The sequence below is a fragment of the Scleropages formosus genome, chromosome 2 (assembly GCF_900964775.1).
Source record: "Scleropages formosus chromosome 2, fSclFor1.1, whole genome shotgun sequence".
Taxonomy (NCBI): Eukaryota; Metazoa; Chordata; class Actinopteri; order Osteoglossiformes; family Osteoglossidae; genus Scleropages; species Scleropages formosus.
The window spans coordinates 20,186,444-20,209,112 of NC_041807.1; the positions used below are offsets into that span (position 1 = coordinate 20,186,444).

The 22,669-nt window shown below is 50.3% G+C and overlaps 1 protein-coding gene across 7 annotated transcripts; it reads left to right on the top strand.

Moving 5' to 3' along the window:
- The first annotated feature begins 3,188 nt into the window (after positions 1–3,188).
- znf800a (zinc finger protein 800a) lies at positions 3,189–20,229 on the top strand. 7 transcript variants are annotated; one of them, XM_018747576.2, is made up of 7 exons: positions 3,840–3,938; positions 10,906–10,993; positions 11,243–11,378; positions 16,613–16,708; positions 16,795–16,938; positions 17,032–18,691; positions 19,980–20,229. In XM_018747576.2, coding segments are annotated over exons 2-7 (2,091 nt in total). In that variant the 5' UTR covers positions 3,840–3,938; positions 10,906–10,939; the 3' UTR covers positions 19,981–20,229. The 7 variants fall into 7 exon arrangements, with proteins under 7 accessions (XP_018603091.2, XP_018603088.2, XP_018603092.2 ...); XM_018747575.2 differs by lacking the exons at positions 3,840–3,938; positions 19,980–20,229 and adding an exon at positions 3,189–3,206 and having other exon boundaries at positions 17,032–18,915; XM_018747572.2 differs by lacking the exons at positions 3,840–3,938; positions 19,980–20,229 and adding an exon at positions 3,307–3,327 and having other exon boundaries at positions 17,032–18,915.
- Positions 20,230–22,669: the final 2,440 nt, after the last annotated feature.

Below are 22,669 nucleotides of genomic sequence, written 5' to 3' on the forward strand. Positions count from 1 at the left end.
TTGTGGAGTATAAGATTTTGTGAATAAAAATTATTTATGTTTGTTAAATGTCCAGTCTCTTTCATTGGTGTTGGCATGAGCAATAAAATGACCATAAACAGCAACCAGTAGACCTGTAAGCAGAAATTGGGTAATTCTTAACTCTAGCAGTAGAATGTCATATTTTACTCATATATCCAAGTGAGTTTGTGAAAGAGGGGATTAAGAAATGTGAATTACTCATTACCATCACAAGCACTGACAATTATGAACAATGATCTTTATGGCCAACCATTTAAAAAAATCTTATACTACAAAATTAAAAATCCAGGAGGCAAAATGCAAGGTAGAAATAAGAATTACTTGCCGGTAGCAGGAAAGGAATAAAACTTCATTACCGTTTAATTTAGCTCTTGCTTACAGGGCATTGTTTTACAAAGAGGAAACAAAACAACCATCCGAAGCTCCCGAGAGCCCAAATGGAGGTATGAGATGAGGATCGGTGGGTGTGTCCTTCAATGGTAGTGCCACACAGTTAAGGAATTCTGAACAGTAACAGGAAAAGTGTTACATTACTAGGGCATTATACAAAATGTCACGGCAGGACTTTCCTATATAAAATGAGTTTGGGTGGGTCTAGGGTGTAATGTTGGTAACATCTCGGTTGCATGTTTCTTCTGCTACTTCAAGCGTGAAATGAAAATTATGGACAAAAACACCCGGCGCTGCGACGAGGGCTGGATCAACGTTGCCCTGAAGAGTGTTAAGTGGGAAGGGGCCTTGGAAGTGGATGAGAAAGCAGCCCACCGCTGAGTAATCAGGCAAGTTAAACTGGGTTCGTACCGATTGGACCCTTAAGTAAAAGCATCCTAGACCCCCTTTCTGGACTTCTTCACCGGGCAGCAGGTGGGATAGCCGTTGGCGCTGACACCTCTAGACTCGGGTTGCAGGGTCGAATCCCTTGTGTTGTAGGAACCCTTGTTCAAGGAACTTGTACGTAGCTTTTGAGGAGCGGCATCAGCTCGGTGATTAATTCCCGGACGCCAGAAACCATTATTATTCAACTTTACCTACAGCACAAGTAAACGAGGCGCGCATTTTATCGACGACGCGATCTGCGAGTTCCGTGACGCCGAAGACCGTCCCGCAGCAAAGCGCAGCACGTCCTCGTTTGCCGAGATGTCTCGCACAGCGAGGGACGCCGAGGGTCCGCACTTCTTTTAAATACGTTTGAAAAGGTTCCTGTAAGGCGAGCGAAGTGTTGAGGGGACGTTGGGGTGTGAATGTACGTAAAATCAATGCCGGACACTCTTTGAGCAGAGACAAAAAGGCCGTCCTTCAGCGTGTAACAACATCTTGGACATGTCAATTAATTCAGAAAGGGATTCATTTCAGCAGCAGGTTTCTCTTCTTATGATAATGGATTAATGCTGACCCTTCGCTTAATTGTCTACACAGCAGCAGTGGCTACCTTTTGTTATGTTTTCCTAGGGGGGGGAAGGGCACGAGGAAAGGGATTAAAACTCTCGCCACAAGAGAATTCCACAAGTACCAGTAAAGGCCTATTTTTTAAAAGATTAGTTTGAAATTCATATGAGACGTGGCACAAAGGAGACGGAGAAGCCGGAGCCGCACTGCCCCGCTCTTCCAGTAACGCTCACAGTTGAGCAGGGCAAAAGTGGAAAATGATGGCGAGGTACTCAGATAGGGCAGTAACGCTTATGATGCCAAAATAAATGTGGAAAGTGCTGCGCGGGAGAGCGTACGGTTGCGTGCGTGACGTGACAAGAGTGTGTTTAGCCCACTTCACTTGGCACACGCTGCTAATTAATGTCGCCCGAACAGCGTCCCGAGCTGTTCAATAATTTGTAAAATGTCCACCGCCTCACAGCCGCCCGAGTCTGCGCTCCGCGCCGTTTTTCGGTTGCGCGCGAGCTTCCTCGACACTTGAAGGGAGCGTCGCGCGCAGGCCACAGACTGCGGTATCATAGCAACCGCATTAAACAGTACCTGTGAGCGAGACAATATGGCGACTCCCTGATACGGTAGCGATGTTACAGCAGTCGTTCGGAAGAAAACGCCTCTAAAAGTCCGCCACTGTTGTTTGTTTAAAGCAACGCACGTAGTTTCTTTTTTTTTTTTTTTTTTCAGCCTTTTACGTGAAGTCTTGATTTCCGTCAGTGAACGACGTCCACTTCGGGCGGGGCTCCACACCGAAGGACTGCACTGGATACCCTGAAATCTGGAAATGATGAAAAATAATGGATCCCACGGAGGATAAATGTGGATAAATTACTCAAGTTACTCACGGGAGACTATAAAAAGCCAGTGACAAAATACACTGATAAAATGACAGGATCCTGGTTCTGCCTACATAACATAGCACCCTTGTGACACAGTATGCCACACTGCTTTTACTGTTACCGGTGGACATATCCCTTAACAGTTCTCTCAGCATCAAGTATGGATACATGGTGTGTAGAGGGTAGTGTTAGAGGTTCCTGTATAAAAGATGGAAGTGCTTTAAAGTTGGATTTTTTTAATTTAAATTGCCCCCCCCCCCCAAAGAAAAAAAAAATCAATTTTGCTCCAGTGAAAATGAGGGTAACAAACTTAACTGAAACTTTGCAGATTTAACAGTTACGATCAGGACAGAAGTGCTGAATATAAATTAAGAATGCCCCTCAGAGGCTTACACACCAGAGTGAGATGTTAATCTAACCTGTTATAAATATTTTTTCTGCGGAACAAGAAATCTGAAAGAAATTTCAAAGTATGAAGTGTGGTTTAGTTTTAAAATAACTGTGTATTATTGAGACGGGGGCTTTCATGTCTGCTGGAAGAGGCATGATTGGGGTACCAAGGTGAAAACAGGGCCGCCGTGTTGTGCACCTGCACGCAGACACACCAACACCAGCACTGCCTGACACAGGCTTGACCTGGTCACACACAGTCAGGTGCTGGTGTCCACGTACAGTACACTCTAGTACGGTAAATTACAGTACATGTACAGTGAGGCAGTGCTCATGGGGGGCCACCTCCCCCTCACAAGCTTGCGCCTTTATGCACGAGTACATGGTGTGAATATTCACTGATTTATATCAGTTTCAGTTTGCTGAAACAACAGGGACTCGGTAACAGGAACAGCAGAAAGAAAGTGACAAAATAGTGAAGAGAAATCAACTTTTGCAGACATCGTATAGCGAAGAGCACAACTTGGACACGTGGTATGTTTTACTAAGCCCATTGTGTTTATAGTGTCCTTGGCTTTGCAGCAAGTACTTCGCTACTAGACGTACGTCGCTTTGGAGAAAAGCGTCTGCTAAACGAATGAATGGAAATGTAAATGTAAGTACCGCACAACAGCGTACGGAACACCAGATAAAGATGCAGAAATATTAATTAACGAAGACCGCGGAGAACCACCCACTCCTTTATGTAGCAAGTTAAACTGCATATTATATGGCTGATAACTTTACAACTGTACGAGACCCAGCCAAATGGAGTATTTTAATGAGGCCAGTCTGGAATCATCCATCTGGTGTAACCCAAAACGAGCGCTTTTATCGCAACTTGACAGATATATATTCCCTCAAGTGAACACGATTTGAAGAACATGTGTGGTGTAACTACTGAAGAAGGTGCATTTTGCGAACTTCGAAGCAACTTGTGGGCACCGCTGAAGTTGCTTTTATCGTCATACTCAAACTATTGTCAGTGGAATCGATGGCAAACTATAGCCAAGTTGAGCACTTTCAAACGTGGCGCGCGGAAGAGTGCTCCCCAACGAAGGCACTAACGGTAACGTAGTGAACCCGAGACGTCGCGCGCGCGCGAGCGCGCGGACATCACAGGGACGCGGCTCGCTCAAGTCTCCACTTCAGCTCCGAGTTGAGCGCCTCGGAGGCGACGCGCGCTCGCGCGTTTATGCGGGAGCGGGACGAGCGGCGTTAATAAAGGTGGGTGCGTGGGGTGCGTTTCGGGGGGGGGGGGGCTCCTTGCGACCCTCGGCCGTCCGCCCGCCCCTCCGAAGCGGAGCAGACGTCGGCATTCACAGAGCCGCGGGCTGGAACGAGCGCGGCCACCTTTGCGCAGCTGGAAGGTCTCACTGCCCGCGCACAAAGGAGGCGCAGCCGGAGAGAAGCCGCAGTCCGCGCGAGCGCTCGGCACCCAGAGCCTCGGACACGCGGGCTGCGACGGGCCGTCGCGGTGCACGCAGCGCAGGTAGGAAGTCCGCGGAAACACGCGTCGCGAAGAGGAGCAGCGCGCGGGCCCCGGCGCGAGCCGGCTCCCTCCTCCGCCTCTCGAGCGCGGTCGCTATTGGCAGAAAATGGCGTCGCCGCTCTCTCGTGCCCTGCCCGCGCGAGGCGGGGGAAACGCGCCGCTTTCTGGAGCTCAAACCGCCCCTCGGGCTCCTCGCTGAAGGCCTCCTTCACGCTCCTTGCGCCCCGAAGACGCCCCGGCGGCGGGTCGCGCTCCGCGGGGCGCTTTTGTGTGGCGCCGCGGGCGGCGGGAGCACGCGCAAAGGCGGAAGGCTCTCCGGAGCCGTGCGCCAAAGCTCCGTGTTGGAGACGTGAAGCGCAGCATCTGTCCCTCGGCACAGTCTCCCCCCGGGGAGCCGCCCGGGGCCACCGCGTACGCGCGAGTCCGCCGCACGGCCCGCCGAGTGCAGCTTGGAGAGGAAGGAGCCGCTCCGCGGCACGCTGCGTGGGTATGTCCGTGGCGTGCTCTTTGTACGTGCTGCGCGCCGCGCTCCCTGCCATGCAGCGCGCTGTGCTGTGCGAGACGAGGGGCCTCTTTTTGCGGTTTGAGAGGTGCGTTTTGTACTTGGCTCTCCCTTTGATCGAGTTAATCTGGCCCCTTTTGTGGTCCAAAATAGGGGCGTTTTTGGGGGGCTGACAATATAACCGTGTAAAGGAGATTTCGGGGGATAATGGGGGCCATGCAAATGGTGCCATGAGAACGGTAAACTGTTTTTCTTTTCTCTCTCTCCTTTTTTTTCTTTTTTTTTTTTTTTTGCTCTGGATCCGTGGCAAAGAAAGGCTCGCCATAAGATTCTCTTTCTGGGCAGCCGGAGAGCGCTGCACACAAAAAGCGGAGCGTCCCGCAGCTGCGCAACGATGGCGCCGCTTTGCGCACATTTCCCCGCGGCCGGGAGCCTCGCGCAGCGGCCTTCCCCCCCCCACCCCCGCCGGGTAACTCGCTTCTCTGGCAGCCGGAGATGCGCTTCTTCGGTCAGCGAGGAGCGCGGTCGTGTTCGCTGGGGCGCTCGAGCTAAGGCCGGCGCCGGGGCTGCTGCGTTCACGCGTCTCCAGGCGGACGTGGCCATGTGTTCTCGGGACGCCCGCGCCCGTGTGCGTGTCCCGCGCCGCGCGAGCCGGCGCGTGCAGCCTGTGCAGCCTGAGCGCGCGTCGGCACCGGCAACGTGAATGTACTTTACAAATAAGAAGGAAGGAAAAAAAAAAAAAGAAAGAAAATTAAAAAGTTGGTCCGCTTCCGCCCCGAATGGTGGGCGCGGAGGTGCGGCGATGAGTGCTCGTTCGTTGTGTGACCGCGCGCTCGCCAGGCCGTCTGGAGACACGAGCCACTTGCAGGCCGGATTGAGGCACGTGACAGCTGCGATTGACCGGCCTCGTTTCGCGGACGCAGCGCGGTTCTCCTCTGGTCGGGAAGCATGTCAAGGGTGAGACTCAGCGTGCGGTTGCCAGACACGATTTGATGACAATTCAGCACAACTTGTGACTTGTGGTGTTGTTTGTTCTAATGGAGTGCAGAACGGTGGTCTGCACCGCTAGGGGCGCTGCGGAGCACTGCCTGGACCACACTGACCACTGGTTCGTCTGACCACTGGTAATTTGACACATTATTGATCGTTGTCCTGGATGACACAGACCTCTGCTCTGTACCTCTAGGGGCATTACTGTCCACTTCCTCAGACCACACTGACCACTGTTGTGTACACCACTTAGGACATCACTGACCGCTGTCCTGGACCACACAGAGCGCTCTTTTCTACCGTTTTGGATTTTCCCGACTCCTCTTTCCATACTGGAAAAAACCACAAGCGTGACCCACGTGGGCCGTTGTTGAGCACTTCCTCGGACCACGTACACTTCTGGTTGGTGCTATTTGGGACATCACCGACTGCTGTCCCGGACCACAGAGACCTCCGTTCTGTACGTCTTAGGACATTACTGACCATTACTGACCACTGGTTCGTACTGTTTGGGACATGTCTAATTAACTGAAGCCATATAAACATTTATACAGAAATCATGTTTTCACATGAACTATGATTAATTTTTAATTTTTTTGCTTAGTTGTCTGGGAGCTTTGACCCATTTATTGAGCTGAGTGAGATCTGAGTTTTACTGGCGCAGTTCAGAGGAAGAACCTCGCTCAGCCGCTAAAGCGGTGCTAGGGAGTGTGTCTGGAACCAACATTCCTCAGTTTACAAGTTCACATGTGCTATGCTACCTGGTGCTCAAAATAGTTTATATATGTGATACATTTATGTGACTTTAAGTACAGCTAAAGCTACAAGTTAATAGCAGAAAGCGGTTATCTATGTGCAGGTCTTCATCCGCATAGAAATAAGTTGTTCTTAATGTTGGCCTACAGAAGAATGCAGCAGTTATAATTTTTGTCATGGTCAGCCACGTTGTTTCCTTTACTATGCTGGATGGTACAATTTTACCATGTTTGAAAATGCTGTCTCTTGTAGTATTGCAGTGATCAGTGGTTTGAGTTGAGGCAGTGGACTGTCAGCTGTCATGTAACTTGCTTTGCACCAGTAGTGTGTACCACTAGGGGCAGTATTGAGCACTGTCCAAGATTATGCAGATACTGCTCTGTACCACTAGGGGCACTATTGAGGACTTTTCACAGAATGGACTGTTTTGCATTTATTCATTAAGCTGATGCTTTTCTCCAAAGGGACTTAAAGTTACTTACCTATTTATAAAGTTGGGAAATTTTTACTGTAGCATTGATCAAGAGTACTTCAGCAGGAGGTGGGATTCAAGCCTGAGCATGCTCATTTTATTGGGATCATCGGTGTGGTACAACGGGTAAAGTCAGCAGAGCAGGGCGGCATTAGCCAAGTTTAAGGTAAAATTCAAATTTGGTTTTTGAAGTTGTGAGCCTCCGGGGCATGTGCTGTTCAGCACTGGTTACACAGTAGCCAGTACCATGTGTAATGTTTAATAATGCCTTATATTTATCTTTCTGTTAGAAATGATTGACATAAGTATACAAAAAATATTTGTTGCTGTTATAACTAAAGTTTATTTTTTGTAACTGTAATTTCCACTAAGCATAACATATTATTACACATAGGGAATAATTTTAGTTTAGTGAAAGAATTTTAGTGTAGTAAAATATAGCTACATATTCCCGCCATTCATTGTTCTTCACTTTTTTAGAAGATGATTTTTACTCACTCTCCTAGACTATGCATGGAACAATCCTGATGGTCTGTAAACTGGTGTAGTATTTTATTCAAAACATATTTTGACAGTTTTTAAATAAATGGACCCTTTTTTGCAGCGTATGATTGGAATTAAAACCCACCCCCCTGCAGTTCTGGTAACATATCCATGGGTTGTCTTGTAGCAAGACATTGCTACAAATAAGTAGTGACAAAAAATAAGTAGCGTTGAATAGTAGGGACCCTCTGAGGGTCTATCAAAAGTTGCGAGAATTGTTATCTTGTTGATTATCCACAATTCTGTAAATAATTTGATGTTTGCTTTTAATATTTTTCGCACAGTGCTAGGCACATTTTGAAGCACTTAGTTGTATTTTTTTAAAAAAAGTGATACGTGGTGTCGGGTACCAGTGCAGCACTAGTGCCCTTAGTGATGCACACCAGTACTGTGTGGGATCCAGTACATTTATCACTGCAGCGCCCTTAGTGTTACAGACCACTGGTCTGTTTTGCATTATGGTGGACAGTATTGTGAAAATCACACACCATTCTCTCATCTGATACGGGCTCTGTGCTTTGTCACTGACCTAGTGCCCCTTCTGTTTCTTCTCATCTTCACACTGACTTCACAATCACTAACGTGTGTGTGGTGTAAAGAAATGTACTCTTTAACTAGGGCCGCGACTATCAATTATTATAATAGAGTACTCTATTGATTACCCTGATCAGTCCAGTAGTTGGATAAGAAAAATACTTTTAGATTTTAGTAAACAGCAATAAAAATATACAGAAAAGTAAGAAAATATGGCTAGTCACTTAAAATTAACAATTTATAAAAATCAATATTTTTATTTTTTTGTAGCATAAGCAAAAGTATAATGTGAAGTGCAAACTACTTGTTTAGCCATTAAGGGCCAGCTTAATTACACTTTGAGTTAAAAAAAAAAAATGCAAAGTACTGAAATCCAATAAATGACAAAAATTCAAATTACAATTACAAATAAAAACTAAGGGATAAGTAAATGAATTTAAATAAAAATATTAACTCAAGATCGTTCTGAATGTTTTATCGTTCCAGTATTTAGATATTTACTTATGAACGTGCAGAACTGGACATTTATGGAAATTTGTCACAGGGAATGAGGCAACAAACTAATATTTTTTTCAAGCTTTTTACTTAACATTATCTGTAAATCAGTTGAGTTTTCATTAAGCTTTTATTAATTGTGTGGGAAATAAAGAAGGCGGGAGTGTCCAGGAGCACGTGAACGCTGCACGTGCAAATGGGACGAGGTGCTTAACAGCGCAGGGTGGGATGTTGTGGAGATCATTATTTTTTTTTCAGTTTTATTTTAATGTTTAGTGGTTTGAACTTTTAATGTAGTTTGAAGTTAATAAAAATAATGCATTATGCTGACGTAGTGGCATCTCATCCAGGGTGTTCCCTGCCCCGTGGGACCAGCGGTTATTGAAAATGGCTTAATGGAAGTGTGCAATGAATAATGAATGGAATGGCATACAGAGTATTTTTTAATTTATTACAGCTTTGGCTGAGGTTCTTGCACAACCTAACCCGTTAATAAGTGGAAGGATGTGTGTATTCAGCTTTTATTGCGTGTGACAGTGGCAAAGTGACTTTGGAGCGAGAAACAAATTGAATTACGAACGGCCGTACGGTATCAATTATGTTCGTAAGTCGGGAACTCTGCGCTGGGTGAAACAAGTTTTTGTTGAGCATAAGTGTGGTTCTTTACCGGAGTACTTAAAGACGGCTTGTGTTCGGCTGCGCTCCTTGGGGATTCGTATTCCCTGAACTCGAGTTCCAGGATTACGGATCGGCACCGAGATCCCTTTTAAGCAATCCTCTGTGGTTCGTTTCTTTGTGTGTGTGTGTGTGTGTGTGTGTGTGTGTGTGTGTGTGTGTGTGTGTGTGTGTGTGTTTCTCAGCTTCCCTCGGTCCTGCAGAATGAATTCCGGTGCCGGACGCTCTTTAGTCTTTCGGACACAGCACGTACAGTGCAGGAGACACGGCATAAAGTGTCCTCTGGAGTGGACAGAAATGAGCGGCTGGGTCTCGGGAAGTTACTGGTGTTGCGGACACTCTTAGACTTTGCCGTATAAATTGAACGTTTTGAAAAGCTTTAAGTTCCTCTGCCGTCGGACCGGAAGACGACACACGTTCGGCAGCGGCGGCCCGACGGCAGCTTCGATCCTACAGGAAATGTTTCTGAAAAGCGCGGTCACTTTGAGAATAAGCTTGAAAGAATAAAATTGGGGGGGCATAGTGTCTACAGCTGGTGCCTTACTCTCAAAGGTACCAGGGTTTGGATCCCGCCTGTGAAGCATGGTACTAACCCCGAACTGGTAAAGTTTAAAAAAAAAAAAAAAAAAGTTACCCAGCTGTGTATGTGGGTAAATCAATGCAAGTCACATGGGAGAAAAGCATCAGCTAAGAAAGTCAAAGTGATGTCGGTGCGGACCAGTTTGTAGGTCTGCGGTGCCCCCTGCTGGTCTCCGAGCGCCTTCCGTAGGCCGCTGTCCGCCTTAAACCGTCTGAAGGCAGAGCGGGACCCCTCCTTGAAAGACGTTCGTAAATATATCTGGAGAAAACGTTGCGCTTAAATGAATAACTTCCGCATAGAATTATGTCACGGATAGTAACGCTGGTATACAGGCAGTCCCCGGATTACGACCGAGTTCTGTGTCCTCAGTCTGTTATTTAAGCCGGATTTTGACGTAAGTCGGAACAGTCAAGTATGGTGGGTATCTGATGTCAGTTTGACAGCCGTTTGTCTTAGTATATCGTGTACCTTTCTATGCATAAAAGACATTAAAGAAACACTACTGGATACACTAAAACATCTTTAATATAACAGTACAGTAATAATAATAGGGGATGCGGTGGCGCAGTGGGTTGGACTACAGTCCTGCTCTTGGGTGGGTCTGGGGTTCGAGTCCCGCTTGGGGTACCTTGCGACGGACTGGCGTCCCGTCCTGGGTGTGTCCCCTCCCCCTCCGGCCTCTCGCCCTGTCTTGCCGGGTTAGGCTCCAATTCCCTGCGACCCCGTATGGGACAAGCAGTTTAGTCTGTGTGTGTGTAGATGGTGGTGTTTTCACAGCAGGTCTGAGCTCCGTGGGACCCCCCGACCTAGTTTCAAAACTCCCGTGGAGTTATTTTATTATGTATTTTCTTACAGTTGAGTCTCACTGGCACATTTAGGTGTAAAGACATTGTTAAAGATCAGGTGAGTTTCGATTTTTTTTGAGAATATCATGATAAAAAGAGGGTCGAATGTGAGTGTTTGGACAGACGGCAGCAGCATATTGCATCGCTGAGCACTTTGTTCCCGACAAATTTCCCTGAAAAATTGCCGCCGCTGTGGATGCATCAAGTGACAGAAAGCCCTCGTAGTCACTCCTGAAACGCTGAACACGAACAATGCGGTCAGGTTGCGGGAGCCTTTACACTTTGGTGTGATTTGACTTGGCTTTTTCAGGTGAGCTGCTACCCGGAGGTCAGCAGCAAGCAGCATGGAGAGGCCACACTCCGCTCTGAGGAAAAGTTCACACTTTGTACGGAAGCAGGTACGACACGGTCCTACACGGTCCTACACGGCCCTCTCTCCACGAGCAGAAAGCCAAGACGAATCGCATTAGAGGGTATAGTTTACAACTAGCCTCTTGTGCTCTTCCCTTAAGTGAAGAGTTATTAAGAGGAATTAGAGGGGTTAGGAGAGCTTAAGTTGTGTGTGTGTGTGTGTGTGTGTGTGTGTGTGCGTGCGTGCGTGCGTCACTGTGACACCGCTGATCTTCTCGCTGTCATTGCCATGGAAGGTGGAGGAACTCGACACCGAAGCGCAGAGGATCTCGACCAGGGACCAGTGCTGCCAGACTGAAGAGCATCGCCATGACAACTGCAGACAGGAAGCAGACGCGCCCCCTGGCTCGGACCGCACCCCCACGCCTCCGGGTACGAGACGCACCCGTGTTCTCCTTCCCGGAACCGAGAAACGGCCGACGGGCAGCCTGATGCAGCTACGTTTCAGCGTATTGTTACTGCGGTGTGTGTGTGTGTGTGTGTGTGTGTGTGTGTGTGTGTGTGTAAGAGATACTGTCTGCTCACTTGTGTTCGTCACACTTCAAGTGTGAACGAATGTGTATGTTTATTCTTTATATATTTTGTTTATATAAGGGGGTGCGGTGGCGCAGTGGGTTGGACCACAGTCCTGCTCTCCGGTGGGTCTGGGGTTCGAGTCCCGCTTGGGGTGCCTTGTGACGGACTGGCGTCCTGTCCTGGGTGTGTCCCCTCCCCCTCCGGCCTTACGCCCTGTGTTACCGGGTTGGCTCCGGTTCCCCGTGACCCCGTATGGGACAAGCGGTTCTGAAAGTGTGTGTGTGTGTGTGTGTGTGTGTGTGTGTATTTTGTTTATATTTATCTTTTATATGTTCTCGCCAAAAATGCAAAGTATTGGAAATCCTTCCGTTTAGTTCACAGTAAGAAATGTTGTCATACTACACTATCGTACTTTTCAGCTCTGTACTTTTAGGTCATTAGCGGATGTTTACATTTATCTGACGCTTTTCTGCAAAGTCGCTTGACGGCGGTGTTACTGAAAAGGCCCCCAGGAGCGCCGTCCCTAAAGCTCGCTTTAGGGAACATGGTCCTCACACGACGCGGTTGTGGAAGTGCGCTGTTGTTGACCGCCCGTGACGTCCGCGGGGCCGCGGCTGTACGTGAAGCAAGACTTTGGTCGGGAAAGTCTCCTCTCTGGAGCCGTCATTCTGCACGCGACGCAGGTGTGCTTTGTGTCGCGTCCCGGTGACCTGTAGCTCCGCCCACAGCTCCATCTCCGCTTCCTGTCTTTGTCCTTTGAGCGAATCCTCTAGGAGGGCGCCGCTCCTTCGCGGGGATCCGAGTGCCGCCCCCCCCCAACGCGCACATCCCCTGGGGACGGTCAGCCTGTGACATGTTCGCTGACCCTTTGTCACACACACACACGGAAACACAGTTAGAGGAGCTGTGCGCGCGTCTCAGATTTTTCCGCAGCTTCCGGTTCGGTGCGAGAAGGGGGTGTTCCGCCGTTCCCTCCCCAGGCTTGCCGCGGGCTGCGGTCGAGTTGAGAGGAGTGCTCTGTGCCGTGGAGCTGGAGGAGGAGGGCCGTGATCCCCGCCGTGTGTGCGGCAGCCTGCGGGACTCCCTTAATTCACCTAGAGAGGAGTGTCGCTTGGCTGTTGGGAAGCGGCGACCCCTGCAGCGACTCCGTAAGAGACCCCGGAGGACCGAAGGAGACGTCCGTTGGCCTACAACGGCGTCATCCATCGGTCGGGAATCCCTCCTGCGACTGGGCGGGTTGCCGTGTGGGCGGTGAGCGGCGTGCGAGTTCAGACTGAAAAGCAGGATGATGGACTGAAGATGTAAGTCGGCAGGGAACGACATTAATGGCGAGGAGGACGGCCGCCGCGCGTCCTCCTCCTATGTGATCTACCGCACTTCCACGTTAATTCGCAGGATTCCGTTCGCGCTGCCGGGTGTTTTTTAACTCGAACAACTGAGGGTAAGACCGGTTTTTTATGCTGTGGAGTGAGTTTTTGAACCACGCAAATCGGTCCTTATGCATTTAGCGAACAGGGAACGATGTCAGTTTACCATGGAACTCCCGATGGTTTACGCGCGACTTCAGCCCCAACACGTTGACCGTTCGTGTCGCCGAGCGAATCGGACGAACTTGAAGTAAGACGGCCGAACGCAGCGGCCCGCGGAGCAACACGCGTGACACTGTACACGTGAGACGTGCGTAACAATGTACACGTGACAGCGTACACGTGGCGCCCAGTTCTCCCACATGCTTTGTTTTGACCTGCTCATGAGGTTCTCCTCAATGTTTCTGTTTTCCCAAAGCTGTTTCTTTACCCAGGGGGTGCGGTGGCGCAGTGGGTTGGACCACAGTCCTGCTCTCTGGTGGGTCTGGGGTTCGAGTCCCGCTTGGGGTGCCTTGCGACGGACTGGCGTCCCGTCCTGGGTGTGTCCCCTCCCCCTCCAGCCTTACGCCCTGAGTTGCCGGGTTAGGCTCCGGTTCCCCGTGACCCCATATGGGACAAGCGGTTCTGAAAATGTGTGTGTGTGTGTGTGTGTGTGTGTGTGTGTTTTTCTTTACCGGAAAAAAAATGAGTAAACAAGTTACCGGAATGTGTCCATCTTCACTTTTTCCCCACAGTGAAGTCCGATATTTACAGTAGTATTTATTCTTTTGTTATGAGTTGAAGGTGGATTGTTATTAAATTTGCTTACAAACTATCTCGAATTATTAGCGTTCTGCCACAACCCCGTTTTCCCCCACAAAACTGTGTGTGTGTGTGTGTGTGTGTGTGTGTGTGTGTGTGTGTGTGTGTGTGTGAGTGAGGCCAGAGGTCAGTGACAGAACCTGCCTCAGCCACTGGGCTGCTGTGCCGTTTCCCCAAATGCACTGCAGGGGGCGCCGTCCGACCGCTGCCCTTGACCGGACACGGTTTCCATCGCATCCCAGTCCCGGGTGACTCCGAGCAACGAGTCGCAACGTTCACGGGTCCGTAGTTTCCTGCAACGTCTCTTTTGCGATAGCAGTGCAGTAGGAATGAATAAAACAGAAAAACATTACAGGTGGAACTCTGGCTCGTCGTTACGAAGCCGACGGCCCGACGGTTCCCCGTCCCTTTGTTTGACTGACGGGAGGACGGGCCGCGTCCGGCCGCTTCTCCTCCATTGCTCTTGACATGTGCCGATGTCACACGCCCACATAATGTTCCCAGTACCTCCCAAATATGTGTTTAAACCTTCTGGAGCAGTTGTGTGAAGATGTGCGGCGGTGAGGAAACGCTGATTTTGATTTCACCTTCATCGAGGTCATAACAATGGAAAGAGTCTCACTTAACGCAATATTTTACGTTAGCAGACGTTTAAAGAGCGAAGGTCACCGATGGGGAAAACCGTGAGCAGCGGGACCACACTGCTGCTGACCACACATTCCGCCGCGTTGGACTTTTCCAGCTCATGTTTACATTCATTTGACACTTTTCTCCAAAGCAACTTAAAGCGTTAAGGTACTTACAGTTATTTACCCATTCATACAGCTGGGGATTTTTACTGCAGCAATTTAGGGTAGGTACCTTGCTCAAGGGTACTAGAGCCGGAGACGAGACTGGAACTGGCTACCTTTGGGTCCAAAGGCACTACGCTACCAGCTGCCGTGTGCGTTTACGTAAAATATGGCCTTTCTCTTATTGATCTGCTCTAGAGCTTCACCGCTTCTGGAGTGCGGATTCGAATGTGTGTCGGAATGTATCTTGTTTGTTCGGGGGGTGTCTTTCCTGCCGAGCAGCAGCATTTCTCTCGCCTGGGTCTCCGGTGGCTTCAGACCTGCGGTCGCCGTCAGCTTTCAGCCGCTTCTCGTCGATGTTTTGCTCCTTCGGTCCCGGACCATCTCGCGGCGGCGGGGCGGCCGCAGGAGCGTCTTCCCACCACCCCCTGCAGCTGTCCTCGGGATCCACCCCTACCAGGTCTTTTCCTTTCCCCGTGATCGCAGAAAGTGTCTCCCTTTGTCTTCTCAGTTGCCTTCACGAACCCTGCGGTGCCCGGGTTATACCTCTCCTTACATTTATCCGGCGTGTTTCTCCGAAGCGACCTACAGTGTTAAGGTTACAGTTATTTACCCCTTTTTATAGCTGTGTAGTTTTACTGGAGCAATTTTAGGGTAAGTGCCTTGCTCAAAGGTACTACAGCTGGAGACGGGAATCGAATCTGCGACCTTTTGGATCCCAAGGCAGTAGCTCTAACCGCTACTCCGCTGGCTGTCCTCCTTAGCTCCTGCCGGAAGGTTCCGCCTCCTGCCTCCTCGGCCAGCTCTTTGGTAGCGGATTCGATCTTGACGGAGGAGGGGGTCCGATGTTCGCCGAGCACAGCCAACAGATGGGTCGAGGGCGACGTCTGTCGTCGCCATCGGTGCCGTCGTTTCAGAGGAGATGTGAAGCTGGCCGATTTTGGCGCCGTGCGGCGTGTTCCCGCACGCACGTGACTTGCGATTTGGTGATAAACCCCGCGGGTCATTGTGGATGTGGGGGGGGGAAGCTGAGCAGGGGGGACTGGTGTGGCGTTTGCTATTTCCGTCTCGTACTTTATCTGCTTGACGCAGCAGGTTGAAGAAGATGAACAGCGATTGCTGCGGCCCTTCAAACAAACTGCGTTTCGGTGGGGTCGTCTGCAGCAGCAGGAACGAGCGGCACGTGCGCTGCGGGTCATTGACTGCCAGATCCCGTCCCGTCCGGCGCTGATGTGGGTCTTTATCTCAGTGTTTCCCGACTGTCACTTTGAGGTTCGGCCAGGAGCGATCGCACAAGTCGCTGTCGTCGTCGGCAGTTGACGAACGAGCCGTACCACAGGAACGATGGATGCTGTGCGGCGGAGCGAACGGCGCAAATACCGCTGTCCGTATGTGTTGTCTTTCGTCGCCCTTCTCGCTGCGCTCTCTGACTCTGGGGATGTGGTCTCCGCATCCATTAGAGACCAAAGGGAACCAGGAAGCGTGTTTTGTTGCGATGGCTCACACCCGATGTTTTCTCTGCGAATGTATACACGTCTGGTGAGAAAAATTAACATGATCTTCAGGACCATTCGTGGGAATGCTGGAATGTCTGGAGACCCTTCCGGAACCTGTTACGCAGTGCCACGTGGTGACACCTACAAAATATTGTAACCTCATCCAGGGCCTGACTTTGTTTTTGTTTGCTTTTCCACGCTACAGATACATTTTAGTTTTTACCTGTCCCGTCCACTTGTCCACCTGTCCAGTTTGGGTACTCTCTAGCAAGGAAACAAGTGTTCAGTGAAAATACAGAAGATTGTCAATTATTGGCATTACCTGATGTCTTTATTATAACAGCAGTGATCATTTGGCATCAAATCTCTTAATATTTTACCTTTATTTATTGTGCTCCTGTCTATGGAAAGGTGTCAGGACAGCTCTACTTGTCCGAGTGTGAAAATCGGCAGAAACGACCTGTTCTGGACAATCGCGCCGCTGTCGACGTCGAGTCCCTTATACACACTTGCAGTTTCTCGGTGGCGTTTCTGTCCCCATGTAGCCTTGACGCAGCGCTGGAGGTAAAATTAACAACTAATTAACGAAACTGTGACGAGCTACTGAAGTGTGTTTTGTTGTCGTGTTACTCCAGCGTTCGCCATCGAGCCGGGGGACCCCGCTGTACTGCAGCGGCCGCTCCAGACGTCCAAGTCTGGAATACAGCAGATAATCGAGTGTTTCCGCTCAGGTATGCGCATTTCCGTGAGCCTGCCGGTGCGAGTGGTGTGTTAGCCGTGCGTCTCACCGTGGCGCCCCCTTGTGTCCGCTCCGCAGGCACAGCCCAGCTGAAACACATTCTCCTGAAAGAGGTGGACACCATCTTCGAGTGCAAGCTGTGCCGCAGCATGTTCCGCAGCCTGCCCAACCTCATCGCCCACAAGGAGTTCTACTGCTTTCCGACCCGGCTCAGGGTCCACGGTCAGTCCGGCTGCTTCCTCCCTTTTTTGGTCCCACCTCTCTGTGGATGGCGCCGTTCGGTAGTAGACCAGTGTGGGTCTCCGTTCCTTGCAGAACCACCTCCGGAGGACAGCCAGAGCCAAGCCTTGAAGGACCTGCTGGCGGCCATCTACCCTCGGAAGGATGGGCCTGAGTACGTGGTGAGGCTGGAACCCATCGAGAGCAACCAGAATGCCGTGTTCCAGTTCCTGACCACGGAGGAGGAGCAGCTGCCCCAGGAGGAGCCGGAGGCCGTCCCTCCGTCAGAGCCAGACGTCACCGACGAAGATCCCGCCGAGAGTCTGGAGGCGGCCAGGCCAGCGGAGCCCGCAGTCCAGCAGGATCCTCCGCAAGAGCAGCAGGAGGATTCGGCGCACGAGGAGCCCGAAGCGGTGCCACCGAAGGAGAGGGAGGAGCAGGAGGTGAAGCGCGAGCAGGAAGAGGAGGAGCAGAAGGAGGAGGAAGAGGAGGAGGAGGGTGCCAAGAGCTGGATGGACGATGTGACGATCTCCTGCTGTCTGTGCGGGAAGGACTTCAACTCGCGGCGTGGTGTGCGGAGGCACTGCCGCAAGATGCACAAGGCCAAGTTGGAGGAGCTGAGGAAGTTCACGGACACTCGCACGGTGCCCATCAGCCTGCTCTCCATGGTGAAGGACCGCTCGAGTTGCCCTCCGCCGGTTCCCGGCCGCAGCTGCCCCGTGTGCCAGAAGACGTTCGCCACAAAGGCCAATGTGAGACGCCACTTCGACGAGGTGCACCGGGGCCTCCGGCGCGACTACATCACGCCTGACATCGCCACGAAGCCCGGCCAGCCGCTGTCGCTGGAGCCGCCGGGCGCTGCCCGCCTCCGCAAGCAGAAGACCAAGATGGAGTACAACTTGTCGGCTTGCACTTGTCTGCTCTGCAAGAGGAAGTACAGCTCCCAGATGATGTTGAAGAGGCATCTGCACATCGTCCACAAGATCGACACGGTGGAGAACGGCACCGCGGCCAAGCGCTCCACTACCTCCTGCGCCAAAGCCAAGGGCGAAACGTGGGGCTCGGCCAAAAGCGAGGGCAAAGGCGTGCCAGCGGCGGCTTTCCCTCCCAGCGAGGAGGAGCTCAAGAGCATGAGCAAGGCCAGGCTGCGGAAGCTCAAGCTCTCCATGGGCTTCGACTTCAAGCAGCTCTACTGCAAACTGTGCAAACGGCAGTTCACCACACGGCAGAACCTCACCAAGCACATGGACCTGCACATGGACGGCAGCGAAATCTACATCAAGTTCTACCGCTGCCCCCTCTGCAGCTATGAGTCGCGGCGCAAGCGCGACGTGCTCCGCCACATGAGTGTGGTGCACAAGAAGTCGTCGCGTTACCTCGACAAGATCCTGCCCTCCTTGGAGAGCCGGGCGGTGAAGAAGCCCGTGGAACTGGTCCTCAACAACCCGTTCAGGAAGGGCCTGCAGAAGGACGTCGACGGTCAGCAGGACCCCCCCGCCGGGCCTTCGAGCGCCCAGCAGTCCGACCCGACCGGCGGTCCCATCACCCGCCAGCAGGACGCCCCTGAGACGGGCGGCTCGGTCCTGAAGGTCTCCAATAATTTTGTGCTCCACACGTGTGACGTCTGCGGCCGAGCCTTTGGCAAAAAGGTATACCTGGAGTCTCATAGGCGGACCCACAAGACGACCGGCACGCTAAAGCCGCCCGAGGAGAGTAGGAAGAAGGGGCGCAGTACACGATCGAAGTTGTTCCTCTGGTGAGTTTGCCCAAGAGGCCGCTGACGGGGTCGCTGCCACGGGCCAAACGTAGGCGCTAGACTCAACGTCAGCACTGAGGTCAACAACATTAACATTTATGTTAACTGTCCCGGGGAGGTAATTTGCTTGCATTTTCATGTTTGGAAAGATAATTGTTATGACAGCTGCCTGACGAAAGCACAATAAAAATAAAGGCAAAATATTAAGAAATGTAGTGATTCAAGAGCCCATCAGCCAAATTTTCACTTTGAAAATTATTTTCCTGCTAGAAAGCGCCAAAATTGGTCAAAAATAAAGCGGAACATCTCATGTTTTTTGCTATTTTGGGTGATTTCTTTGCAGTGGAGCCTGTTTGTAAGTGCGTTCCTTTTCAGGTTATTAAATCCAGATATCTACTTATTTTTGTCTTTCTGATATGTCCCAAAGTCAGACAAGTTCAGAAGTAGATGAGAAGGTAACATGTAAAAGGTACTGGTCCTGTGGACAACCATACGCAAGAAATAGCTGTTTGAAGCGCATTGCGTGTTTGACACGCTGGTCCCACAGTCCCTGCGGTGCTGACTAATCGACACATTGACAGTGAAAATGCACCAAAAGTTTTTTACACCGTTCATTCACATAAGACACATTCATTTGTGTGAAGCAGCCCTTTGCAGCGACACAGAGTACTGAGAATTCCAGGTCCCGTGTCCTCGGGAGGTTCCCTCCACCCTGCGAAATGAAGCACCGATGCTTGGCAGAGTCTAGGAAACGAGGTCCATTTTTCTGCACTCCGTCTCGAGGAGACCGGCGGGAGCAAGCAGGATAACGCTGGGGCGGGGAGTCGGTGGGACCTGACCTCATCGGTGATATACGTATCTTGTAGCCGCAGAAGAGCACCATGTTTGTCAAGAGTGGTGTTTGTGTTTTACCTGCAGGTACAAGGTGAATTTCGAAAAGGGGAAAACACTGAATAGGACCAAATGGAGTGATCCATTTTGACTCCAGCTGTTTGCTGTAAGGGGGTGCGGTGGCGCAGTGGGTTGGACCGGGTCCTGCTCTCCGGTGGGTCTGGGGTTCGAGTCCCGCTTGGGGTGCCTTGCGATGGACTGGCATCCCGTCCTGGGTGTGTCCCCTCCCCCTCCAGCCTTACGCCCTGTGTTGCCAGGTTAGCCTCTGGCTCCCCTTGACCCCGAATGGGACAAGCGGTTCAGAAAGTGCGTGCGTGCGTGCGTGCGTGTGTGTGTGTTTGCTGTAAATGTTCAGTTGACAATTACCACTTCTGCTGTCCCCTGTCCTCCCTCCCAGATTCCGTGCCTGTCCTCAACTCAGAGACAACACGAGAACCCCTCCGGGAACAACGCTGGAGGAGAAGTGGGACTCAAGCTCCGTTTGGGCGCAGAGGAGTTGGACGGAGACGGACAAGCGGCGCGGTCCCACACTGTAGGGTACAGACAGTACAGAAGTAGTGTTTTCACTGGCTCCCTGCACTTGGCTCCTGTCTGTCAAAAATCAAAATCAAATCACTTCGTTGTCACTCCACCATAACCACAAGCGTACAGGTCATCGTAACCCCTTGACCCCATCTGGACAGCAGCGACGCGTTCTCGCTGTAGCTCTTGATGTTTCCGTGACGGCAATGTGAGGAGATACATAGCGCAAGTGTCTCCAGGACATTTCCACTTTCCGCTGCACTCTGCGTGTCCACAGGAATCCCTCATGAGCACCCCTCACGTTTGTCACAGGCTACATGTGTTACCGTGGCTTTTTCTGCCATTGAGCCGGTAAACCATGCCCTGTGTGGTCCTGCGCACCTCATATCTCTACCTGCGAAAGACTGTTCTCGGTTGGGAACTGGGAGCACTGGGCCGCGTCGGCTGTGGTTTCGGAGGACACGTGCTACCGAGAACCGGGAAAACAAGTCAGTCACGCTTTCGCTGCAGGAGTCCACCTCCCAACAGTCCTCACATCTTCGCTTTCCCCACAAACGGTGTAGAAAGTTCTAGCAAAATGTATGGCGTGCAAGTAGCTAGCATCATAGAGCACCACATGGGTGTAAAGAGGACCGAGTGAGAAGAGTGGGTTTGAAGAGGAGCACATGGGAAGAGGGTTATTTACGTGTACAAAGAGATGGATTATTTTTTTAACAGATTTATTCTGAAGGTGAGATTTTTATGGATGTGTTAACCAGACCAGATGTGGTCAGAATGAAGTAGGTATACGAGCGGGACAAAGAAGAATCTCCAGGTTTCAAGCTGTCAGTTGTCATGCCCTGCTTTCAGTCGTATACATTGCTGCCTTTGGATGCTGTTTCATAGTTGAGCTCTAAGTTACCTTTGTGAAATGTCACATGGATTTACCGCATTCAGTTAGTATGAGTTGTACGCTTTCATCCTGCATTTTAAACTTAAACGCTTTGTTATTTTGTAGTATAAGATGCGAGGAGCCTTCACTACAGAGAGATACTTCCGAAGCCTCGGTCTCTGGTTGTGTCCTACACCGACAGCGTGGTTCTTCAGTTGCTGAAATGCTCAGCTAAGAGCTGGCTTCTTGTTGGTTTTCAGAGTCAGATTTTCTCCTCTGTGATCCCCCCCCTCCTAAAACCGAAGAGTACGGAGGCGCTACTTCAGACCCTGTGAAATGTGATGGAGCTGACATGTTTGTTTTAACTTCGCCAGTCAGCTGATGTGCACCAAGGAAGGGCTGTTCTCCTGTCATTCTACACAAGATTGATTCCTAACCCCGATCTCTATGAACACATGTATATACAAGAGCTGCACGGGTCTGTACTACAGAAACGCCGAGCTGGTCGAGCATGCCCGTAACGATGCTGATGGACGGACGGAGGCTCAGATGATCCCCCTTAAAGGCACCGCCACAGTCCGCAGAGATGTGGTCGCATCTTCAGCACATATATTTTTTCCTTGAGTAAAACATCGTCCACCAATAGCGGAATAACTCTAATCGTCCCATTGCTTCCTACTAAACTGGTGCAACTAATGGAGTGGGAGAAATAGATAGTTGGTTTTTTTTTTTTTTTTTACCACTTAGATGAATGTATCCTTTGCAGGATGCTGGCAGAATATACTGTATTTCAATAATAAACTAAATCTATGCCTGTCGCCTGTGACTTCTTCTGCTCTGGGGATTGGAATGGGGGTGATCTCCATATGGCTGGTGCTCACTGAGGATCATTGAAGGCTTGAAGAGCTAAAGGGATTATCAACTGTATCCTTAACCAAGGTGGGGTCTAAGGCTCCATAAATGTATTTTTCCTTAATAAATCCAGCCATATTAACACTAGACCTTAATCATTCAGCTGATGCTTTTCTCCAAAGCGACTTACAGCGTTGAGCTACCGGCAACTTTTTACCCATTTACACAGCTGGTTATGTTCACTGGAGCAGTTTTGGGGTAAATGCCTTGCTCACGGTGGGATTTAAACGTGGGACTTTCACATCCGAAGACAGTGGCAGCTTTAACCACTGCACTACCACCTGTCCCTGCTCACAAGGGACATAATTAAGGCCATAATTAGAAAAGACACTTGATGCACTTAAACAGGTGACATTTTACTACAAGGAAGTGCAATTTCACTGAACTGAAGGAATGGTGACATTTGAATTTAATGAATGTGCTGTGTTCAATATGCAGTGTCGTGTGTCTCCTGAGAGTGTGCACCCTGCTCTCATGCTTTGTCTTAATCACCACACATGAGCACTGGCTACTGAAACTCATATTTTGGGCGAAATTGTGCCGAGACGTTGAATCTGAAAGATGACATTGTTTTTTTTTTGTGTTGCTGCCATCTTCTCAATGGAATCCAGAACTTTTTTCTGAGGTGCATTAAAATATCTTTCCTTGATGTAATACACAGTGCAGAGTCTTGACATGGTGTAAAAATATAAACATCTATGTGTGTTGTGCAGATTTACTTCATGGTTAGTCTCCACTACATTTGGCTCAGTAGCTCGGTCCATGTGAAGTACTCTGCGTTT